Genomic DNA, 23,128 nt, shown 5'->3' with positions numbered 1-23,128 from the left:
TGGGACCAGGGAGGGTACTGGGGAGGGGTTCCCATAGACGTCAGCCCCCCCCCCTGCTTCCCCCCCCCCCCCCCCCCCCCCCCCCCCCCCGCAGGATCTGAGCACGCAGCTGTCGCGGACGGGGACCCTCTCTCGAAAGAGCATCAAGGCGCCTGCGACGCCCGCCTCCGCCACCCTGGGGTGAGGCCTCGCCATCCTCAAACTTCCTCCTCCGCCAGCTGCCCCCCTCCTCCTCCCCGTACCCGACCCCCCGCTCGCCCCGGAAGCCTTCCCGGCTCCCCTGACGGCACCCCTCCCCTCCGCCGCCAGGAGGCCACCGCGGATCCCGGAGCCGGTGCAGCTCCCTGTGGTGCCCGACGGCAAGCTCTCCGCCGCCTCGTCTGCCTCTTCCCTGGCCTCTGCAGGGTGAGCCCCACAAGTCCAAGTGAGGGGGTTGAGGGAGCCCCCTACCGGTTGTCAGGGGGACTACTAGGGTCCAGAGGACTCTCATCACAGGCCCCGGGGCTAACGACTGGAGGGGCGGGGCCAGCTGGGGGATGCTGTTAGGGGAGGTGTCCCCCAACCTAGCCGAGCCCCGCTTTCTCTGGACTTCAGCAGCGCCGAAGGTGTGGGTGGGGTGTCCGCGACCAAGGGGCAGGCAGCACCCCCACCCCCACCTCTCCCCAGCCCCGTGGCTCCACCTCCTCCACCGGCCACCACGGAAGTCTTCCTGCCGCCCCCTCCGCTGGAGGAAGTGTCCCTGCCCCTGCTGGGTAAGGAGCCCCGCTCTCTCCTGGCTCCACTGTCGGGGGCGGGGTGGGGGGGGGTCTCTTCTCACCTCCTAACACCCCACCCCACCCCACCCCTATCCCTCTGCCTGGAATTGGCTCGCCTCAACTCAGCGCCTGCTTTCTACCGGGCTCTGTGTTCAAGCTCCCCCTCCATTTTCTCGCTTGACCTTAACAGCCCTACGAGGGTGTTCACACTCTGACTTAACAGGTGCAGTCGGGGCTGACAGGTTAAATTAAGTCGCTTGCCCCAGGGTCACCCAGCTCAGTGGCAGAGCTACACTGCTCAGTATTTTTGTGTTTGCTGAGCGCCGACTGCATTCTAGAGACCCGGTGGGGGGGGACCGTGGTGGTGGAAGGCTGCAGAAAGATGACCTCCGATGGGTAGATCCTGGAGCCTTGCTTCCGAACAGTGAAGTTTTCTGGGGCCAGTGGAGGGGGTTCCCGGTGCATATTTGCAGGCTTTCTGCTTTCCCCTCCCAGCACCAGAGCTGCCCCTGGACCTGCCCCCTCCTCCACCCCTGGACGTCCATGAGCTGGGACTGCCACATCTGCCCCCACCAGGCTTCGGGCCAGAGGAGCCTAGCTGGGTCCCTGCCGCATACCTGGAGAAAGGTACCTGACTCCCGGGACTAGGGATCCCCCCACCCCTAATACTCTAGAATCTTCAAGGGTGTGAGCCTGCTACACACACACACACACCCCCCCACACACACACACCCTATTTTCTGATGAGCTGACCGAACGTTCACCCAGGAGTGGTGAACCAAGCTGGACAGACAGGCAGCTGGCCCGGCACTGAATAGTAATCCGGTTGGGGAGGGGTCCCAAGAGTTTTGGAGAAGACACTCCCCCCCCCCCCCGCCCCATCCCACTCCCTGCAGCCGCCTCCCCTAGACGTTGCCTGGAATCCCGTCCAGGGGCCCCTGCACCCCCCATGGTAAGGCAAGAGGCGCGTCTCACGGCACCCTCTCCTCCCGCCCTGCAGTGGTGACGCTGTACCCATACACCCGCCAGAAGGACAACGAACTCTCCTTCTCTAAGGGCACCGTCATCTGCATCACACGCCGCTACTCCGATGGCTGGTGTGAGGGCGTCAGCTCGGAGGGGACTGGATTCTTCCCAGGGAACTACGTGGAGCCCAGCTGCTGACAGCCTGGGGCTTTCTGAGCTCCCGCCCGGAGCACTGCGCTGCGAGCCTCTTGAGCTCCAGTGCAAAGTCAGCTCCAGAGTCAAGGCGGGACCCGGCCTGCCCACCTGTGAGCTGTGCCCGCCCCTTCCCCCTCCTTTCGGTGGTGGGAAGGGGTCCTGGGGAGAGAAGGGATGTATCCGAAGGCCTGCCGCAGACAGGAAAGAACCGGAAGCCAAGGACTTTGGTGATCTTGTCCACAGAAGACCCACCCCTCCATGCAGCACTGAGTGCCAACTTTGAATAAAACTCTGATGACCTCCTGGTGATTGCCCCGCAGGGCTGGGGGGCCAGAGAGGAGGGAGTTAAAGGCTCCTGCTCATTACTGAGCCCCCACTCTGCTGCCGCTGGCAGCAGTCTGTCCCCGTCTCTTCCGTCCTCGTGAGGTGGCCCCTACGCCAGCCCCCTGGTGCCCCCTCTGCATTGACTGAATCTCCTTTTTTGGCCCGTTGCTCGCTGTGTTACTGTTCGGGTTGGGCTGCCCGAGCCGGGCGCTCTTCCCAGAGTGGGGACCAATTCCCCCGCTGACGTGGGGCTCTCTGGGAGCAGGGGTCGCCTCACCCTCACCCTCCGGACACCGGCGCGAGAGACCTCAGTCAGCTCTTTGCCCTTCACCTCCTTTATAGCGGTAGAACACCAAAGAGGGAGGAGGGGCTTGGCTTTCGCTGGCTCTGCTTGAAAACATCATGGCTTTCTGTTCCATACGGGAGGAGGGGGGCGCAGAGGGCTCAGCCCGCGGGGCGACTTTGGTAAAGTCCCTGGTCTTTTGCTGCATAGACGAGGCTGGGGTGAGAGGAGGAGACACCGTCGCGCGCGGCAAGGTCCCTGGCTGGAAGGACCCGAGCCGGACTGTGCGCTACCTCGTTCCACCACCAGGAGGCGACTGTTCCCTCCGGCTTTTTTTTTTTTTTTTTTTTTCCTTCCCCCTTTGGGGAGGCTGGCAGGGCGGGCGCGGGAAGGGGGGCAAAAAGGAAAAAGGGTGTAGTGTGGGGACGCAATAGGTGAAGCGAGATCTAGGCCTGAGGCCCTCGGCAGAGGGCTTCCTCTCTCCCCGCCGGGACTGCGGCGCGGCCGGAAGGATTTCGGGACCGGGGTCCCCTTGACAGAAGACTGGGGGAGAGGGAAGGTTTCGCGGCCCAAGGCAGCAGTGAAAGCAGTGGGAGATGTTCCTTTCCCCCACCCCGCCAGGGAACCCCTGCCTCTCCGTTCGGAGGGCGAGGTCTTTTTGGAAAACACGGCTGCCTTCCAGGCATGCGCACCACCCCGGTGGGGGGCCCGACTCCAGAATTTAACATTGCAGTGGAACTGGGTCGGGGCGGGGGGCGGCCGAGCCGGGTTAACTGCATAGATAGGGACGGCTCCGAACTCTCTCCCCCGGCCCCCAGGTGACGAGCCCGGAGTTCCCGAAATTCCCGGAGGGACATACAAAAGCGAAAGGGAAAAGGGAGTAGGAAAACTAGGTTTTGTACTTCCCGATCTCCCCGCCCCCACCCCGCCCCCTTCTCCGCCCGGGCGCCCCCTGCAGGCCGCGGTCCTCAGCACGTCTTCAGCACCTGTTGGAGGTGGAGGCGCACGTCGGTGGCCGTCTCCCAGGGCACCACGCCGGCGCGGAAGGCGCTGGGCTCGGCCTTCTGCGCCTCTTGGATCAGGCGGTGCATGGGGTAGCCGCGGCGCGGGAAGGCCACGTCGCCGCCCGCCAGCAGCCCCATGGGGCAGAAGTCGTTGGCGCCGTCGCCCACGTAGAAGAGGCGCTCGAAGTGCACGCCGTCGTGGGCCCGCTCGCGCAGGTAGTCGCTGAGCACCTTGTGCTTGCACATGTTGGCGGGGCAGCGCGCGCAGCTGTGCGTGTGGAAGGGCCGCAGCGCCAGCAGCCCCCGCGCGTCGGGCCCCGACGGGTTGCTGAGGATGCGGCGGAACAGGCCGTGGTGGCCGGCGGCGCGCAGCGCGCTCTCCACGCCGAAGGTGTTGGCATCCGAGATGAGAATGACCTCGAAGCAGGAGCCCTGCTTGGCCACAAACTGCAGCAGGTCGCTCATGCCGGGCGACAGGGGCAGGGCCTCGTAGATGGCGCGCAGGTCCCGCGGCCGCACGCCCTGCTCGCCCAGGTACTGGAAGACGCGCTGCATGTATTCGTTGTAGAAACCCTCGCGGTAGGTGGCCCGCAGGCTCTCGGGCAGCCGCTGGCCCGGCGCGGCGCGCACGATCGAGTCGTCGCTGTTTTCGTCCACGATCGTCTCGTCGAAATCGAAGGTCAGGAGGAAGCGCGGCGCGCCCTGCGCCGCCATCCCGCCGTCCTGGGAGCAGGGGGGAGAGGAGCAGGAGGAGGAGGAGGAGGGAGCAAGCGAGAGGGGGCGCGGCGCGAGCCGGCCGGGGAGAGGCTGGTTAGCGGGCCACGGCCAGAGGCGCTGGCACATCCAAGACCTGAGGAGGACCCAAGGCTGGTTAAGCTGGGCGGAGTCCCCAACGCCGCCGCCCTCTCCCCAGCCTTCCCTGCCCACCCCGTCGGCACCTCTCTGCGAACTGTGCCGGGCGTCTGGCCTCAGAAGACCATCCTCCTCCGGACCCCAGGAGGGCGTCCTTGGCACCTGTCTCTGCTACTCTCATCTGGGGCCACTGAGACTTAACGGGGTCAGCTTAAAAGAGGGGAAGAGCAGCTTCCAACGGGTCACTCCTTTGGGGAGGTTTCTGGACGAGGCCGTTCTGGAGGCTCCCAGGGACCCCGGTTGGTGGTGTGGAGTCCTCTCCGCACCCTTCTTCCCTGACAAACACAGGCAAGGGAGGCTAGGCGCTCATCCCACTGAAGCAGCCTCCTCCTTCCCTTTTTGGGCCGTGCCCCCTCGATGGGACTGTGGACAATAAGGAGCCAGGAGCCAGGGAACACTGTTGGTATCATCCAAGGCATGTGGATTGCGAATGCCAGGTCCTTGAGCCTCGATAGGAGCTAAGGGCTGCCAGAGAACTGAAGTTTAGCTCTTGGAATAACCAGGCCGGCGAGGTGACCCAGGACGGCTCTCTGGGCGCTGTGGCTAGCGGGGGTCCAAGGATGGGACACTGCTTCTCCAGGGAGTTTCTAGGGCCCTGTGCTGACAGCTCATCGTCACTAATCACTTGCCAATTCCCTGGGAGGAACACGTCAGCGGGTGGGGTTTCTGCCAGAGTCCGAAGGAAGTGGGCACCAAGAGAAGCAGTGGGGCCTGGGGAGGTAGGAGCTTCCCGAGCCAGGCTGCGACATACCTGGGAGACAGGTGAGGGAGAGGAGAGAGAGCAGCGTGGCTGAAAAGGCAGAGGGGAGGGGGAAGGGGGCGGGCGCCTGGCAGGGAAGGAGAAGGCTAGGAGGAGGTCGTGCCAGGGGAGCCTAGAGGCGGACCGGACAGGGAGACAGAGTGGGGATGGGGGCTCCAGGAAGTGGGGGCCTCGGGCCAGCGTCCCCCACCTCCAGAGGACATGGGAGAGGATAGGGGACAACAGGGCATGTGTGAGGCACAAAGAAAGGCAAGCAGATGGAGACCGCAGAAGCCCTCAGAGGCCTGTCCCCGCCACCTTGCCTGCCCGCCGCGGTACATGACCGGGTGGCAGAGAGCAAATCGCGTGCAGCTTCAGAATATCCCCCACGCTGCCTTTCTCCCGCCTGGCCTCCCACCCCAGTTAGTCCAGACGGGCCCACTCTTCCTTCTGGTTTCTTCCTAAGTCGCTCTCTGATATTCCTGTGATGCTTCTGGCCCGGCCCGCCTTGTGAAACAGAAGTCCAAGGTCTCAGTTTCGGAGCTGGGATGTGAACCTAGCTCTCTGCCTCCCTAATAGAACTGTCCCTTTGAACTCGTCCCTGGGGTCACCCTCTGGTCTCACTGACTTCCATCTGGGAGTCTCAGGGGCCCCGGATCCCTGGAGTTGACGATGTAAATAAAGCCTCAGGCCCCCACACCTGGGATGGAAATTTCCAGGGATTAGTGGAGGCCCAGGAGAGACGACGATAGGCCAGAAAGGGGCTGGATAGGGCTGCTTCCACCGCAGCAGGGGAAGGGGGCTGAGGCCTCATCCTGAGAAATCCCCAGAGGGACCCACTTACCCTAGACAGGCATCGGAGGCCAGCAACTGGAAAACACCCACTCATCGTTGGTACATAACCCTGGGCACCGCCTGCAGGGACTCTGTGGGGCCTCCAGCCGTCGTCCAGAGCTCCTGACAACCACACAAGGTCTGTTGGAGGGTGCCCGCAGCTAGCTTTGTTTCCACCATGAATGATGGCCTGCTTCCGTCTCCTCTGCTGAGGATGAACCACCCCCAGGGGCTCCGTAAAAACCCCTCAAATAGACACAGTTCTCCCAGGCAGCCAAGCCCTTGCGAGACATCGTCTTCACAACCCCCCCGGCAACATTCGAGAGGTTAAAGGTGACATTATCGGAGACCCAGAGAGAGGTTAACCGACATAAAGGTCACTCACTGTAAGTGGCAAAGACAGATCGCGAAACGAGAACTTGGCGTCTGAGGTGAATGTGCCCCAGGCTGTGCTGTTTCCACGGGGAGCCTGGTTCACGAACTGCTGGCCACAGCCTTGCGTGCTCTCTGCCCTTAAAGGGGGAGGGGCAGGTGACCAGGCTCATTGTACCACAGGTGGCCGGGGGTGGGGGCAACAGGATCCCTGGGCATCACAGGTGATCAGAGACTGGCCTCCCTGGTGCCTTCAGAGCTTGGCAATCGGCCGGGAGTCAGTTTGGAATTTCTGCGGGGCTTTGCTGTGTGGCTCTGGGGACACGGTTTAGCTTTGTGGGGGTTTCACCAACTCGGCTACAGAGGATGCCACCTACAGCTCCCACTGCCTCCCCATGCCCCATCCCTCCGCTCTGCCCCTGGGGTTGAATGAGCGACTAGAAGAAGCTGGGCCAGATCTGGAAAAATATTGAGAACCCACGACTAGCCGCGCAAAGGAACAAGTGTCTGGCTGGTTGCTGCCCTCTGGTGGTGACAGCGGATGACACTGGAAACCCCTGACTTTGTCAAGGTGACACTCACCCCAGATCATCCCAGAACATCAGGGAGAACCTCTTGCCCCCAAGACAGAGACTGGGACATCCCAGCAACAGGACACAGGTCAGAGGGACAGGCCGTATCACCTCGAGCCACCCCAATCCCACCCCCCCATTCCCGAACCGTACGTGCACTGAGCCCTTATGACAGGGATGGATGTGGGTCTCAGCCTTTCCCTTAAGAACTTTTAATCTAGGAATTGGGAAAGGCAGCCGAAGCCGAATGGGGCAGGGGGCAAAAAAGGGAAGCGGTTGCGGGGGGAGGGATCAAGAAGATGGGGGGGGGGAAGGGGAGGGAGGCATGGGGACGTTGGAATGGCATGTTTTGGAGGATGGGAGGGGTGTCCCCAGGCCCTATCTGGAGGGAGTTCCAACCTTCCAGAAGCCTGCCTGATATCCCGTGTCCGTCCCCAGGCCTAGTGCATTGGAGGAGAAAGGTCAAGGGATACCCCTCCCGTGGTAGAAACAAGCAGGGTCAGACACAGACACGTGCCGCGCCGGGCACGGGGAGACAAGTGAGCGGGAAATACAAAGATACAAAGAGAACACAGGCCGCTCAAGCAGAGAGCAACTTTCATCCCATAGAAAAGGGTCTCCTTGTGTCCGTTGCCCCTTTTTTCTCTTTCTTCAAAAAAAAAAAAAAATTGGTAGAATATTCTACCGATTTTCAGTTGTGTACAAAACTTATGCATCAGAGCAAATGATACATTTCATCTATTCAGGGAAAATGAGTTGAATATTTACTGTTTGGTGAACTGCCTCCGTTTCTTTTCGTTCCCCAGAGCAGAAAGCCAGGCATCCTGGGTTTCTTCCCCCGGAAGCTGAGCAGGGCCAGGCAGCCACCCCCCAACCCCCAACCCTTACCCCCACAGCAAGCAGAGGGTCCCAGGCCCTCCTGGGATCTCATTCTCATGACGTTCAAAAAGCGAACTCACCTCTGGCAGCTTTGTCCTAAGTGACCAAATTCTTTCGTGGTCACCAAAAAGAGTCCCTCAGAGAAAAGGGAGACGGGGTCTCTGAGCTTCTCCAGATGGCTAGAGCAGAGAGAGGAGAGAGGGGGTTTCGTTAAGGGTGGCAGGGGGTCCACATTCTAGTCCCCTCGAAAAGCGGCGCCTGCCTACCCGATTCCGTATCAGATCGCCGGATTCCTCCTTGCTCCCTCCTGCCTTTTACAACAAATGTTTATAGATGACATTTGTGGGAATGGGGTGGCAGATGGGGCAGGGAAACAGGCCCCTCTTTGGCATGGGCCCTAAGTTTGAAAGTCCCCTCTTAATGAATGGGTGGAGCTCACAGGACAGGCTTTGGGGACAGTTTCCCCCAGGAAATGTGCCGGAGAGGGATGGGGGTGGGGAGTGAGGACCCTGGAGATATCATAGTGACAAGCCCCCTGCCCAAGACCGAACCTTCTGGTATCAATCACTAGGAATTGGATGTCACAACTAAGCTGAGGTTTTCTCCCTTTCCCGGGCAGTATTCCCAACGTCACCATGGTCTCTTCCTTCTTGCTACCACCAGCAGCAAATAGGAAAAAACCCGAGGCCCAGAGAGGTCAAGCTAACATCCTGGAGGTCGCACAGCGTCAGATTCAGGATTAGAACTTAGGAGTCCCTGGTGGCTCTTGGGACAGCGGCAGCCAGAGAGCGTCCCCTATCGCCCCGGAGACCCCCTTGAGCTGTGAGCTTACTGTTCTGACTAGCTGGCGTGATGACCTGTAGCCCCGGTGTCGGTGCAGAAGCTGAGACCAGGAGCCTCCTCTGGGCTCACCCTGCCTGGGTGGACAAGCTGGAAGGGGATCCTCAGTGGACAGGGAGGTGGCAGCTGCCGGTGGAGTGGGGGGAGAGATATTTTTAGAGGTGGCTGGAAAGCAGGCACTCTGGCACACCCCCAGCTGGCGGGTGCTTCGCTCCAATGCGGGGCGGGGGGGGGTGCGCAGCTCGGGGAGCCCAGGGGGGCTCGTGGGTGGCGGGGAGCAAGGGGGGGGCACAGATTCCTTCGCTTTGCCCGAGTAGGGGACAGAGGGCTACCCGGGCACGAGGTTCCCGGGGTAGCAGGAAGAAGGAGGACTCATTTCTCCGCTCCAGGGGCTCCCCCCACTGACACGCGTGAAGGAGCGCCCTCAAACTCCACACAGCCCCCACCCCGCACTGGGACCCCAGCCCTCCCCTATACCTCCGGGAGCGCAGGACTCACGCGGGGAGCGGCGGCGGCAGAGGTCTGTCCCGGCTTAGTTTGGAGTGCAAAGAGTGGGGGAGAGGGGCTAGCTGAGGTATCTGGGCGCAGGATGGGCTAAGGGGTGCTTACGGGAATTGGAGGGGACGCGGTGTCTTGTCCACCCCCGGATTTCTGGGCTCCGGCTCACGAGTCCCTCCAGTCCCGAGGGGCCGTGGATGATGTGCGTCTGGGCCGTCCCCTCCACCTGCCCCCCACCCCCCCCCCCCCCACGGGCTGCCGCCGCGTCCCCTTTAAATGCCCGGGAGCCGGAGCCCGAGCCGCGGCTGGCGCTGCGGCTGCCGCAGCACCCGGGCCCACCGCAGTCCCCTCACGTCACAAGCGACTGTCCAATCACAGCGGTGCCGGCGCACATCAAAGGGGCGGGCCGCCCGCGGGCCTCGCCTCCCGGCTGCCCGGGAGGCTCCCGGAGCCGGAGCGAAGGTGGGATTGCGCGCAGGGCGGGGAGAGGGCAGGGGAGGCGGGACGGAGCGCGTCCCTCCCGAGGAGCGTGGGTGGGGGACACCTTCGCTGGAGCGGCTGCGGGGCTCTACGTGAAGCCCCGCCCTTACACCCAGAAGTGGCAGGGCTGTGCCTCCAGGGCGCTGAGCCCTGAGCTTTGCAGAAATGCACCCCCACGCCCAGCCCTCGTTCCCTTCTTCTCTCCGAAGCCTGGTGGTAGGTACGGCTTGACCCAGCCCGGGGAAAGCAGTTCCTCTCCCACGTGCGCGTCGCTCTGTCCTCCGCGCGCGGAGTCCCAGCACCTCGCCTCCTGGGACCCTTCCCCCGTTACAGGTTACGGGGGATGGCCGGGAGAGAGACTCTCCCACTCCCCCTACCCCATAAACCCTGATTTAAGGACCCAACTGTTTGCCCTTTGCAAGTGATGTTGTAAATAAAAAAACCCGCTTTCGAGAGTCCGTGCCTAGCCACGCTCCCCTGCTCCCCTACCCCCGACTGCCCTGCAGCCGGATGGTTGAAGAGAAGATTCTGTTTTGAGAGCAGAGAGCTGAAACTTGTATATACTGAGAACGTGCTCTGAACCAGACGCTGTACTAGGTCGCTGCACTTACGGTTGAATATTCACAACAGGGGAAATTATTTGCCCCGGTTCAGACCCAGGCACACCTGGCTCATGGGGTCACAAAGGAAATGTGTGGATGCAGAGATTAGGCGCTGCCTGGGTCTAACCGCCCCCCCTCCCCCACCCCCACCCCGCCCCTGCTCCACTCCTCCAAGAGAGCCAGCAGATGCAAAGGCCCTGTGTGATGTGGCATCCGATGGCGCTGGAAACCAGAGAGGGAATGCGGGTCAGCAAGGAATTACCCTGTGTCGGGGGCGGGGGGGGGGGGAAGGGGGGGGAGCTGGGGGGTACATGAAAGAAGCGGACAGATGTGTGCCATGTTTCCACATACACAAAGGAGAACGAATGCTTTACAGCTGCTTAAAACCCTCGACAGTGACTTCTAGTGTCCCAACTCTGTCCCTGGCTTGCTGCTCATGCCTCTGTCCTCACTGCCCACCCTTTCTTCCAGCACTCCGGCACACCTGATCTTTCCTGGGGACCTCTGTCCTCAAGTACGCTCCTGCCCCATTTGCTGGGCAAGTCCAGCCTCTCCTGGAGCTCCTTCTGGAGCTCCTTCTTTTTTTTTTTTTTTTAATGTTTGTTTATTTTTGAGAGTGAGAGAAAGCGTGGCGGGGGTGGGGGGGGCAGAGAGAGAGAGGGAGACAGAGAATGATGGGAAGCAGGCTCTGCGGACAGCAGACAGCCTGATGCGGGGCTCGAACTCACGAACCGTGAGATCACCACCTGCACCCATGTCAGGCGCTCAAATGACTGAGCCACCCAGGCACCCCCTGAAGCTCCTCCTGAAACTGACTTGTGTGCTTCCAGAACTTGTGGTTAATGCTGTCAGTATGTTTCCATGTGTCAGTTCGTGTGATCCTCACCACTCTGTGAAACCGCTCCTTTCGCTGTAGGGAGATCAAGGCAGGAAGAGTGGAGCTGACCCAGCCGGGGAACGCTGGAGGTGGTCTTCCAGCCTGGTTGTCTCAACCATTACCCCACACCTTCTGGCCTGTAAGCAACAGGAAGGCGGAGACCACATTTGTATTATTGGTTCTACCTAGTGCCTCGTTTGTGTCTGCTCGATTGGTGAATCTCCTCGCTACCAAGTCCCTCCAGTATCATCCCCATTTCACAACGGGGAAATTGACACTCAGAGAGGTCAAATGGCTTGCCCAGGGTCACATGCCCCAAGGAGGTACCGGATTCAAACCCTGATCCTGATGTAATTAACAGCCCTCTCAGCTATTTCCAGATTCACTGCTGGGGCTGGGGCTGGGGGTGGGGTGGGCAGGTAACTTTTCTGGTGCTGCCTAAGCGAGTTCTTACTGCCCACCTCTGCCTGCCAGCCACGGGAGCACCAAAACTCACAGGAGCCACGTGCAAGGCGCCTTTGTGGAATAAATCTAGAAACTCCCAGTTCCCCCTACACGGAACTTTTCCGGACACAATCCTGCCTCTCTTAAACTTTCCCCCCTGTTGTGCCAATGAACACAGTTGGGCGATTGGACAAGCCTCCTCCCGTGGGATTCATCTTAGAACTCTCCGGTCAGTCAATCTGGCAGAGAGAGCTTGTGGGGACAGGGGACTCTGGTGAACCCTGATTCAGGTGGCCAGGTACCGGGCTTTCCAGGTGGCCTTCACAAAGAGGGTGTGACTCTTTTTTTTTATTTTTTTATTTTTCTTAATTCAAACTCTTGTGTCTTTCAAACTCTCGTGTCTGACTTGCAATAGATCTCTTCCAGGGAGCTGAAGAGGGCGTGACTCTCGCCTCAGGTTTTGGTGTCACAGCCAGAGAGGCCAGGAATCCAGGACCAGGGACTCCAGCTCTGCAATAGACCTGGTGGGGGGAGGGGCCAGGGCTAGAGGGAGGGGCCGATCCTACACTCCACCTGCGGGAAGGAGGATTTTGTGCTGGGCACGTAATCAATCCCCACAACAACCCTGGCAAGATGGGTTTTTAATATTCTCCGTAATACAAGTGAAAAAGCAGAAGCTTGGGGACATTAAGAAAGCGCCTTGCCCAAGGACGCTGTGTGGCAAGTGGCGGTCAGCCCAGATGTTCAGGTCTGCACTTCTCTGTAGAAGGCGGAGGGCCTTCAGTGACCTGGCACCGGACGCAGGTGGGCTTAGCGCAAGAGGCCCCCGGGAGCGCCCCCTTCAGGCAGTTCTGCGAGTTCTGTTGTGGGTCCCTTGGGTCTAAGGCGTTGTGCTGGGGGGGGGGGGGGGCTTAGGGACCAGAGCCGAATACATCCTCTTTCAGGTCTCTTTTCTTCCTAGCCAGCAATCACTAGCATTGATGGAGCGCTCGCTGTGCGCCAAGCGGTGTTCTAGAAGCCTCAGCTCTCTTCCTGCTCGCATCAACCTAGGACCTGTTACCCCGGCCATTTTACAGACGGAGACAAATGAGGCACAGAGTGGTATGTAATTTGTCGAAGGTCACAGAGCTAGGCAGTGGCGAAAGCAGGATTTGAGCTCAGGCAGTCAGCTGCAGGGTTCCTTTTTTTTTTTTTTTTTTAAGTTAGTTAATTAATTAATTTGTTTGTTTGTTTAGAGAGGGGAGGGCAGGGCAGAGAGAGAGAGAGAGTGAGAACGGGGCTCTGTCTCATGAACAGTGAGATCACGACCTAAACTGAAATCGAGTCCAATGCTCAACCGACTGAGCCACCCAGGCGCTCCCCGTGGGTGCTTGCATTCATTCCGCGAGTATTAACTGTACCAGGCACTGGGAGATCAGACACTGAGGAGACATGGACCCTGCCCTCAAGGAGCTTACAGTCGAGAGAGGAGACGGAGACCAGCCAACAGGCCTTCCCGAAAGAGTGGCGGAGAACAGATCTGTTCTACCTGTGACCACCAGGGCGATTCTGTCGCGGACTTCAGCAGGTAAAGCATCTGGGACCTGAGGTGCCTCCGGGAGAAGGAGGAGACTCATAATCCAGGGCTCGGTTCCCCCAGGGGTGCCCCCTTCTGACCACTCTCCTTCCCTGTCCCACCCCAACTCCTGCCCTTGCTGTGGCTGCTGGCTTCCCCTCCTGTCTTTCCCCACGTCCCCCTCCCCAAGCAGCCTGGAGACACTCCAGGGCAACCTTCTCCCCACCCCAGGCAGTCCCTCTCCCACAACAGACTCACCCCTACAGGGCTGTTCGCTGTCCCCGCTCAGTAAGCAGCGAGGATAGGGCATCAGGAGACAGTGAGAGTGCAAACACCCATTCTGCTACCTGGGACACACACACAGCAGGTGGAGTGAGAGAGTAACCCCCCAGGGTCCCCTCTGGGCCAGGAAGTCCTTGCAGTCTGACTCAAATCCCACCTGCTAGGGCACTTCCTCTCATTTGGCCTCTAAGACACCTTCCCTCGGGGTAACGGGTATCGGAGACTTGAAATACGCCACTCCAATTCCTTCATTTTTGCAAATGTCACATTAAAGTGAACAAGGTGATTTCGCCTCTGCCTGCTTCACGTCCTTGGTTACTTCTTGCATCCTTGTCCCCCTCCCTCTGTGTAATAACCTTCTTTTGGACTTACAAATGTGCTACCGCAGGCCCTTTGCACTTGCTGTAGCCTCTTTCCAGAGGACTTCCTAGCCCATTGATGGGCTCCCACTGAGTTCAGGGCTCAGCTCATCTGTCACTTCTTTTTTTTTTTTTTTTTTTATTTTTTTTTTTAACGTTTATTTATTTTTGAGACAGAGAGAGACAGAGCATGAACGGGGGAGGGGCAGAGAGAGAGGGAGACACAGAATCGGAAGCAGGCTCCAGGCTCTGAGCCATCAGCCCAGAGCCCAACGCGGGGCTTGAACTCACGGATGGCGAGATCGTGACCTGAGCTGAAGTCGGACGCTTAACCGACTGAGCCACCCAGGCGCCCCTCATCTGTCACTTCTAAAAGGAAACTGGGCCTCCCCAGACACCCTCCCTCTCCCCCGGAGATAAGGACCTCTGATCACACACCTCCACAGCACCCTGGCCTCTCCTGGCTGGTTAATATCTGCTTCCATTAGACTGTCAGCTCCATGGGGACAGGCACCATAATGGGTTTGCTCCCATGGTGGTTAGGTGCTAGGGAGCACCCCGTGCACGCCTTGATCTGGAGTAGCTGCTCAAAAAAATATATTTGTGGCCTGAATGACTGCAGGATTCCCAATCCAGGCCTGGAATGACCCAAGGCTGGGTCGTCTGACTGGGAGGGGCGGGGGATGTGCTCACAAAAGGAAGGACCAGCAGCTAAGGGCTCCAGGGAGGAATCTGTCCACCCTCAAGGCAGGTCTGTGCTGGAGAAGAGGCACCGTCCAGAATCAGGTCCAGCCAAAACGAGAGCCCCTTGTTTTACCAGCAAGCTGTGTAACTTACAACACACTCTCTGCAATTCACATTATTCTCCTGATGCCGGAAATGGGTCCGGGAGAGGTTAGGTGAGTCCAAGGTGGCGAAGGCAACACCCGAATGCAGGTCTTTTGAACCCAGCCAGCTTTGCCGAGGCCAAGTGTACAAGGGGAGAGGATGCGTTGCCAGCCAGCAAAGATTCCAAGATTCTGGCCTTCGGGCCATTATTTGACTCCTTCTGGGGTTTTTTATTCGTTCACGTAGGCGTGCATTCATTCATCGGTTCGGGAGACACGTGCTCCAGTCGACCGCTGCCTTCGAGAAGGCCATAGTCCAGTGATGGCCTTGGGAATCTGGGGTCCATCTGTGATTGGCCTGAGCTTATTATAGATAATTTTTGCGTGTTTACGTATAACTGTCCATTTTTCACATAAACTTTCAAAAAGCTTCCACGACTCCAGCCGTCCTTCCCTCCCCGCTCTGCAAAACGTTTAAGAATCACCAGCTAACTCGGTATAAAAGGACAGCAGCCCCTGTGCTCGTCAGTCCGTCCCGCCTGTTTGGGTGACGAAGGCCCCAACACATGACCACGTCTGGTCCAAGTGATAAACCTGCTGTCTGGCCCGCATGACTCACCCAAGGCGCTGCCGACCTGGGACAGCTGCTCTCAGCCAGCGCTCTGGGAAGAGAACCGTATAGAAACACACACACACACACACACACACGCGCGCGCGCGCGCGCGCCACCCCCAGCTCTAAAACGGCTCCTGACTCCAGGAAAATACTTTGGTTTTTCCCTCCTGTATGAGCAACAGCTGCCCACGATGGTGACATATACTGAGGGCGTGTGTGTGTCAAACACTGTGATGCCTAGCGCCTCGTCTTTTTACATCCCCACGGCAGGCCTCCGCGTCTAGGAACTTGCCCAAGGTCACACGTCAGGGGAGAGGTGGGGGTGGGGGTGCGGGGGCCGAGGAGAGCAGCAGGTGTTCATGATCCTTCGGGGCTGAGCCCACACCCTGGTGTCCACGCCGTCATGCCCGCGCCTCCCACGCTGTACCAGAGTCGGTCTGAGTGACCAGTGGCGCTGGGCAGAAGCCAAGGCCTGGCTCAGCCGGTGCGGGTCAGGACAGACGACGCTTTATCTTAGGCGCTCTCTCTCACTCTCTTGCTCTCCCCTCTTTCTGGATCGCTCGCTCGGCCGCCAGGCTTCCCCACGGGGGACGCTCCCAAGGTGAGGAACTGAATTCAGCCTCGGGCCAGCAGCCAGGGCAGACCCGGCGACAACCCCATGAGTGAGTTTGGGCGCAGCCCTTCCAGCCCCAGTCAGGCTTCGAGGTGACTCGGCCATCTCGTCGGGGCACTTGGAGAACTAAACGCTGGTTTTCAGCTGCTGACTCTTTGGGGTGATCCGTGACTCAGCAATAGAGAACCAGAAATACACCTGTAAACACAATTGCTATGGTTCTCACGTTCTATTAAAGGAGGCAGACCGTGGAAGGAAGGAAGGAAGGGCGGGGGGAGAGAGGGAAAGAACCCAGTATGTCAGATAGCAGGAAGTGCTATGGAAAAAAATAAAGCAGGGAAATGGTGGCGGGGGGTGGGGGGAGCTTCGATTTAAATAGGGTGCCTAAGGAAAGTCTGACGGAGAAGGGGTCAGTTAAGCAAAGACCCGAGAGAGTGAGCGCTATAGAAATCTGAGGGGAAAAGAGAATCAGGCAGCACGAACAGCACGTGCAAAGGCCCTGGGGTGGGAGCATGTCTAGATCACGTGACCCGCCCAGGGCACCAACTTCGTATATTTTGCCACTGGATTGATTGTCCTCACCAGGCCTGTCTTGGGCTATCTCATCCTGCGGCCTCCAGGAGTGGGGAGGTGGCCTGCTGAGCCCCCACTGCTCTCTTCTTCTCTCCCTTGACCTTGGCTTCATGGCGGTGGTCCTGGGAGTGGGTCTCAGGTTCTCAGGACGTGGAAGTGGCTGCACAGGCAGATCTTCCCAGCCTCCAGGCAGGGCGGGTGACCTGGGGCAAATCCAAGCGAGACGGCAGGACAAGAGAAATGACGGAGGAAATGCGATTTGGACACACAGATACTCAAATTTCAGAGGCCCTCCACTAATTTATGGGGCTGACTAGTAGAAAAATCTAACTCCAATCCTACTGCTATAGTTGTAGGTTATTCTTTGCCATTTTCCTTTTTGGAAGCAAGCAAAATACAAAGCGTCTCCGTGTCATAGCAGAAAGTGCCCCAAACCGCCCATTTGATATGCACACTCGCCCTCCTTCTCAGTGACAGATGTTGCTTGTAAGTGACCCATGGCCTGAGGACTCCCTCTTTCTGTGCCCTCCTCCTCCTCAACCCAGGGATGCCTGCCATGTCCTTTCTGCATCCTCAGAATCCCTCAGGGCTCCCCACAAGCAGGCCCATGGCCATAGCCACCGTATTTTCCAGATCAGGATGGACAGATCAGTGCAGGAAGCCTGAAGTTACACACAGAGGGCGAAGGGACAGAGCCTGAAGATGGGGTTTCCTGGGACAATCAAGGGCACAAAGTAGCAAGTCTTTCTCCAAGAGACCCACTCATCCCAGGGGACAGAGGAATTGTTTATTTACTTACTCATGTATTCTTTCAACAAATTTTTCATGAACCAGGACTGGCCTTGGTTCTGGAGGAACAATATAAGCAAGACAGAGTTCCTGCCCTGGGAGTGCTTACAGTCTGCTAGGGAGACAGACAAGGCGCATCAGCAGGGACCTAGTGATTCTGGTGAACATGGGAGGGACATCCAACCCAGTTCAAGGGGGAGGACCAGAGGCGTGTATACGTGTGGTGATGTCAGGGGAAGATTCCATGAGAAGTGCTTTCTAAGCCAAGACCTGCAGGATGCATAGGAGTTGGATAAAGAGGAAAACTTTAAAGAGGGAGAGCTCGTGCAAAGGTCCTGAGGTCCGAGAGGTGGTAGAAAGGGCAGAAGACAGAGGGTCTTGTGAGCTTCTTCCCTAAGGGCCATGGGGAACCGCTGCAGGTTTGGAGCGAGGGGCTGACACAATCACATCTGTGTTTTAGGAAGATCACTTGTGTTGCTGTTACTGGCTGCCCCTCCTTCTTTTCATGGCCCTGTGGCTGAGCAGGGTGGCCTTTGGGGAGACCACAGCCCAGGCCAGCCCAGTTCTCAGAGTGTCGGGAGGATGATGGCAGGCTCTTCTCTTTCCTGTCCCCCCTACCCCGCCCCGGCCGACTTCAGGGTCAGGTTCTGAGATCTGCTATATTGGGCTCCCGTGGGTGAGGCTTCCATCCCGCCTCTGGCCACATCAGGCCAGCTTCCCCCAGGATTGAGGGGTTATTTGTATCTTCAGGGTGGCAGGGCCTCCTCCCCAGAGGCAAGGAACCCAAGATAACAGGGCAGCCTGGGAGCTGTTTATGAAAAGGCAGCGTCGTAGGGGGTGGGCAGGGCCCGCGGGCACAGTGACTGCTGCCATAGATATAGCAACTGGGGCGGGGAAGGCCGTCTAAATTACAGCTCCCAGAATAGAGGGGCCCAGAGGGAGTGGTGGGGCATCCTACCAAGGGAGCTGGCGTCCTGCCAGCCATGTCCAGGCTCCGGGCCCTGCCGCAGGCAGAGGTGGGGTGGCCACGGGCCCGGTGGCCGCGAGGTGGAGCCAGGCGGTGGCGCGGAGGCTCCTGGGGGTTGGGAGAGAACCAGCCTGGGATGACCTTCTGGAATAGTGAGGGTGGTGAGGGGAGGGGGGAGGCGGGGAGGCGCCCGCTTGCCTGCCCCTGGAAGAGACTCACCGTCACACCCCTCCGTGGATATTTCACCCGAGTGTGCGATACGGCGAAATTAACGAGAACGGCGGGCATCCTCATAGCCGCTATGGGCCAGGAACCGCTCTAAGCAATAATGTGCGTCAGTTCCCCCTCCCGGCTCCCTGTGACGTAGGTATCATTGGCCCCATTTTATAGATGAGGACACTGAGGCCCACTGAGGCCCAGTATGTGCCAAGTGGAGCTAGGGAGTGAAAAACGAAGGTGTGTGAGCCCAGGTTTGTCTGACTTCAAAGACCAGGCTTCTGAGCCAGGGAATCCGTTCGAAACCTTCGCCTCCCGGAGTCGGTTTTCTCACCTATGACGTGCATCACGGCCTCTTGCTCCGGGTCAGCCTCCCAGAGCTGTAGGGATCACATGGGGACAGTGTGGTGCGCTGGGAAGAGCTTCAAGGCGGGAGGCTTGGCTGGAGTCTGTGCCATGCCCACTGTAGGCCTCCGTTTCCTCCTCTGGAAAATGGGGATCATCATAGGTAACCCACAGGGTCTTCTGAGACTCTAATGGGAATATGTATGTGTGAAAGTACTCACATCTTTGAGGGCAGATTGTAAATTAGAAAGTGCCACATTTCAGGGGCGCCTGGGCGGCTCGGTCGGTTGAGCGTCCGACTTCGGCTCAGGTCACGATCTCGCGGTCCGTGGGTTCGAGCCCCGCGTCGGGCTCTGGGCTGACCGCTCGGAGCCTGGAGCCCGCTTTGGATTCTGTCTCTCCCTCTTTCTCTGCCCCTCCCCTGCTCGTGCTCTGTCTCTCTCAGTCTCTCCAAAAATAAATAAATGTTAAAAAAATTTTTTTTAATTAAAAAAATAAAATAAAATGAGGAAGCATCCCTTTGACCATACTTGGTAGATATTCAGTTTTCCTGTAAAGTTAAAGCAAAACACATCTACATTCTTTTTTTTTTTTTTTTTTTTTTTTTTTTTTTGGTGAGGATTTGCTGTCTTGAAACTGTATTTCTTCAACTGCTGTACCTAAGGTGCTGATTTTCAGCTGAGACTGAGGACCACCCCCTGCCCCATCCCCAAGTCCCCAACACCAGCTGTTTCCTGGGCTGGGGGGTGGGTCTTGGTACAGAGACATAGGTTTGGACAGGATGACTCTTGCGCCGCTGGCTCTCTGAGCCCCCTGCCTTCCTAGGTGTGTTACTTAATGTTGTTCAAGATCCTCTGGCCCGCCCCGGGGGGGAGGGGGGGGGAAGTGCTGCAATGAACCTCAGAGACCGGAACTTGCTGACTCATCAGGGGAGCCAAGGGCAGGTTAAGGGCATTGAGTCCCGGGAAAGGAGGCGACACCCTTCAGGCAGCCTCACCATCACTCTCCTCCTGCCTGACTGCCTCCTCTCTCTCTCTCTCTCTCTCTCTCTCTCTCTCTGTGTGTGTGTCTGGGGTGACCAGGCAGCGTGCAGGCAGCAGGGAGCAGGGAACCACGCCTTGCACTCGCTCATCCCCAGCCTTTCCAGGGCCGGTCTTCCCCTCCCCCCCAGGGAGCCTCACCGTCCATGTGAGGAGCTGGTTCAATGTGGCACCTGTACCTCCTGGTGGGATGTGTGAGTTTAGGAAAATCTTTACAGCACTAAACGTCCGCCGTCCGCGAAACCCAAGCTCTTGGCCAACAGGAGCACCCGCTCTATCCTAGGGAGGATTCTCTGGAGATTCACTAAGACAGACCGTTCATGCACTCATTCATTCAACGTTTGCTTGCTGCTTACCTACTGCGTATCTGGGACTGTTGTAGCTCACATCTGATGGGAGAGGCAGCCAACAAGTAAACATATTGAGTGCCAGATGACGGTAGGTGTTATGGGCAACGTAGAGCAGGGAAGGGTACTGAGCGGGAGGGAGGGGTGATACTTAATCAAGGGCAGTTGGAAGCCTTACTGATGAGCTGTGGGGCCCAGTGAGGGATTCAGCTGTGCGGATATCTGGAGAAGAGCCTTCCAGTAGCGGGAAGCCAGTGTGGGCTTGGAGGTGAGTGAGGCAGGTGGAAGGATGGAGGTAGGTATTCCCTAGGGAGGAGGTATTCTCCCTCTGGGGAGGGAGGGGGGAGGTCTCTAGGTTTGAAGGAGGGACGTTTAGTGCTGTAAAGATTTTCCTAAACTCTAACTCAAGCCCCTCAAGCCAGTGGGTTTAATGAAGCTGGCTTAGGCGTTCAGGGCCCGATTTGCTGCTCCTAAGACTCTGACCTCATGTCGAATCTCCAGGGAGCGTGGCCGCGCTTCCTTGGAAGGCAGTGCCTCCTGAATTCCTTCCCTGATCCGCTCTTCCTTCTGTCTCTCCATCCCCGCCCTGTCCCGCTCCCTGGCATCCAAGGATGGCCTACCTGCCTGCCCACCTGCCTTGACCCCTCACCCAGCACACGCCTGCCTTATGTCCTTACCACTTCTTCTGTGTCTCTTCTCTCCAGCTATACCGAGAGCACGGGTGGGCGGGACTAGTGTTAAACTGCTTGGAGCTTCTTGCGTCGGGCACCTCAGAGGTCTCCATAAATACGCTCGAACTGATCAGGACGCGGATGTTCAAAGGGGACACAAGGGCTCCAAGCAGACTTCTGTGCACAGCAGGCTTCCCACGGACTTGAGGGATGGGGGCGGGGGCGGCTGGAGTTTACCAAGCACTGGGGGTATCCGGGGCCCCCACTGGGAGAGTTGAGCTGGAACGCCTTCTCCCACCTTGAACTTGACCATCGGGATGCTAAATTCCTGTCGACACTAGGATGTTCCACCCCCCCCCCCCCCCCCCCCAAGCTGCGTTGGGACGGTGGTCTTTTTTTTTTTTTTTTTAATTAACGTTTATTTATTTTTGAGACAGAGAGACAAAGCATGAACGGGGGAGGGTCAGAGAGAGGGAGACACAGAATCTGAAACAGGCTCCAGGCTCTGAGCCGTCAGCACAGAGCCTGACGCGGGGCTCGAACCCACGGACCGCGAGATCATGACCTGAGCCAAAGTCGGCCGCCCAACCGACTGAGCCACCCAGGCGCCCCAGAGACTGTGGTCTTTCAACCCCTGGGTTCCAAGGAGGCAGCCACTGGGGCTGCCAAAAGGCGGGGGGGGGGGTGTTTCAGTAAATTCCCTCTGCCCCCCCTCCCATGCTGCAGCAGGGGAGGGGCTTTGCTTTTATTTATTTTACACGTATGTTTCCAGGGATGGTTTCGTTTCAAAAGGAGATTTCCTTCTAGGAAGGACATGTAAGAAGCTAGTAAGGGTGGTTACCTCCTGGGAGGAGAGCTGGGAGGCCCGAAGGCAGGGGAGGCACGGAGACGTACCCACCACTGTATTCTCGGTTGTACCTTGTGAATTTCGTAGCACACGCGTAGGTAGCCGAACCCGCATACCCGCAATAAACGTCGGTTTATTTGAAAAAGACATTGTAAACGTTTAAAGCACCACTCAAGCACGAGGTAAAAAATAAAAAAGCAACACGCCAAATATAACCCTTGCCTTGTTCCCACCGTGGACTGAAGCTGAACCGCAGGGAAAGCCAGCAGACTTGTTCCCAAGGCCTTTGGGGTGACAGAGCGACCCAGAGACCTTGAGAGAAGGGGGAGGGGGGGAGTCACCCAGCCAAGCTCTCCCTTGGGTGTGGCACCCGAAGTGATCGAGGCGTGGCAAGCCCTGAGCTGTGCGTGTTTCCCTTGAGGGAGCTGCTAATGATGGCAGGGGTGTTGAAACAACAGAACAGGGGCGCTTGGGTGGCTCAGCCAGCCGACGTGACTGCCTCTTGATTTCGGCTCAGGTCATGATCTCACGGTTGTGAGATCGAGCCCCACGTGGGGCTCAGTGCTGGGCATAGAGCCTGCTTGGGACTCTCTCCCTCTCTCTCTCTCTCAAAATAAATGCACTTAAAACACACACACACACACACACACACACCAAAATAAACCCAGTACACCCGGCGGGGAGGCGGTGCTCGTGCCGCACGGCTGTCTGCTTTATAAAAACTGCCTTGAGGTGTCGTGCGAATCGGTGGCCTGGGCTGTTCTCTAGCTCCAGTCTCAATTCCTCCAAGGCAAAGACCGCGTCTCGTTCATCCTGTGTGTCCTGGGCCTGCGCCCGGATGCACGTGGCTGAGAAAGCTCCCCGTCGCCCCACACCGGGAAATCAGGGGCACCGTTGCTGCCACAGGACCTGCCACCCGGCAGCTGACAGCTTAACAGCCTCTTCTGTTCCAGCTGGGTTTCCCAGAATCCTGTAGGGCAGGCGTTACTATTATCTCCATCCAAAAAAAAGAGGAAACGGTCTTGTGCCCACCCTCTCGTGTTTTGCGGCGCGTTCTGGGCTGAGTCCCTTCACTCCTTTGGTTTGGTCATCTGTAAAAACGGGAGCCACGGTTTCTGACTTATCCGCGGGCCCGGGAACACCTCAGGATGCAGGGGCTCCAAGAGGCGATGTGGCCCAAAGCAGTAAGCGAGGGGAGAAGATCGAATTCACACAGGCTTCTGAACCAAAGTATTACTGCTGACCCATCAGCCTCGGGAGGTGGCCGCGTCTGTTCCTTGTCCCACGAGGGGATGCGGAGATTCCTCGGAAGGGCAGTTAAGCACAGCTATTTTCTCTCGTTGCCTTTGGTCATCGTCAGGCATTTGTTAGGAGACAGGGACAGGCAAAGGCAGACCTTTATACTTATTCAATCGCCTTTGCGGAACACCCTTACCTGCACAGGCACTGGGAAGGCAACTGTAATTAAGATACAGAGAAAAGGAAGGAAGTTTCATTCCTCACGGC

General features: G+C 58.3%; 2 protein-coding genes and 1 long non-coding RNA gene across 13 annotated transcripts in view; 2 read left to right on the top strand and 1 right to left on the bottom strand.

Annotated features, from left to right (window-relative positions):
* ABI3 (ABI family member 3) overlaps positions 1-2,941 on the top strand; it is a 10,948-nt gene extending 8,007 nt beyond the window's left edge. The window contains exons 4-8 of one of the 2 annotated variants that reach the window (XM_049635884.1): positions 95-180; positions 310-405; positions 595-752; positions 1,251-1,382; positions 1,756-2,941. In XM_049635884.1, the coding sequence (XP_049491841.1) occupies positions 95-180; positions 310-405; positions 595-752; positions 1,251-1,382; positions 1,756-1,919 (636 nt within the window). In that variant the 3' untranslated portion in view covers positions 1,920-2,941. The remainder of the gene's footprint in view (positions 1-94; positions 181-309; positions 406-594; positions 753-1,250; positions 1,383-1,755) is intronic. The other variant, XM_049635883.1, reaches the window with a different exon arrangement.
* Positions 2,164-9,437, bottom strand: PHOSPHO1 (phosphoethanolamine/phosphocholine phosphatase 1). Of its 10 annotated transcripts, none has more exons than XM_049635875.1 (7): positions 9,285-9,437; positions 8,668-8,801; positions 7,916-8,014; positions 6,398-6,524; positions 6,023-6,153; positions 5,069-5,190; positions 2,164-4,377 (listed from the first exon to the last, which is right to left on the bottom strand). In XM_049635875.1, exons 5-7 carry the CDS (start codon positions 6,065-6,067, stop codon positions 3,492-3,494), a joined length of 1,053 nt encoding a protein of 350 aa, XP_049491832.1. In that variant the 5' UTR covers positions 6,068-6,153; positions 6,398-6,524; positions 7,916-8,014; positions 8,668-8,801; positions 9,285-9,437; the 3' UTR covers positions 2,164-3,491. The 10 variants fall into 10 exon arrangements, with proteins under 10 accessions (XP_049491832.1, XP_049491830.1, XP_049491834.1 ...); XM_049635873.1 differs by having other exon boundaries at positions 6,023-6,135; XM_049635877.1 differs by lacking the exon at positions 9,285-9,437 and adding an exon at positions 9,174-9,278 and having other exon boundaries at positions 6,023-6,135.
* Positions 9,438-12,476: 3,039 nt separating this feature from the next.
* Positions 12,477-13,699, top strand: LOC125926445 (uncharacterized). The gene is made up of 2 exons (XR_007459101.1): positions 12,477-12,677; positions 12,980-13,699. It is a non-coding gene; the product is annotated as an uncharacterized LOC125926445 (long non-coding RNA).
* Positions 13,700-23,128: the final 9,429 nt, after the last annotated feature.

Source organism: Panthera uncia, chromosome E1 (genome assembly GCF_023721935.1).
Source record: "Panthera uncia isolate 11264 chromosome E1, Puncia_PCG_1.0, whole genome shotgun sequence".
NCBI classification, from domain to species: Eukaryota; Metazoa; Chordata; class Mammalia; order Carnivora; family Felidae; genus Panthera; species Panthera uncia.
The sequence above is the reverse complement of the archived record's forward strand: the minus strand, read 5'-3'. Positions and strand labels throughout refer to the sequence as shown.

What these genes read in the sequence shown, in the direction of transcription:
- PHOSPHO1 (XM_049635875.1), bottom strand. Translation starts at nt 6,067, where the DNA reads ATGAGTGGGTGTTTTCCAGTTGCTGGCCTCCGATGCCTGTCTAGG. An exon ending in GCCTCCGATGCCTGTCTAGG is followed by an intron (nt 5,191 to 6,022) that starts GTAAGTGGGTCC and finishes CCTGTCTCCCAG; the next exon opens with GTATGTCGCAGCCTGGCTCG. An exon ending in GTGTTCCTCCCAGGGAATTG is followed by an intron (nt 4,378 to 5,068) that starts GCAAGTGATTAG and finishes GGTCCTCCTCAG; the next exon opens with GTCTTGGATGTGCCAGCGCC.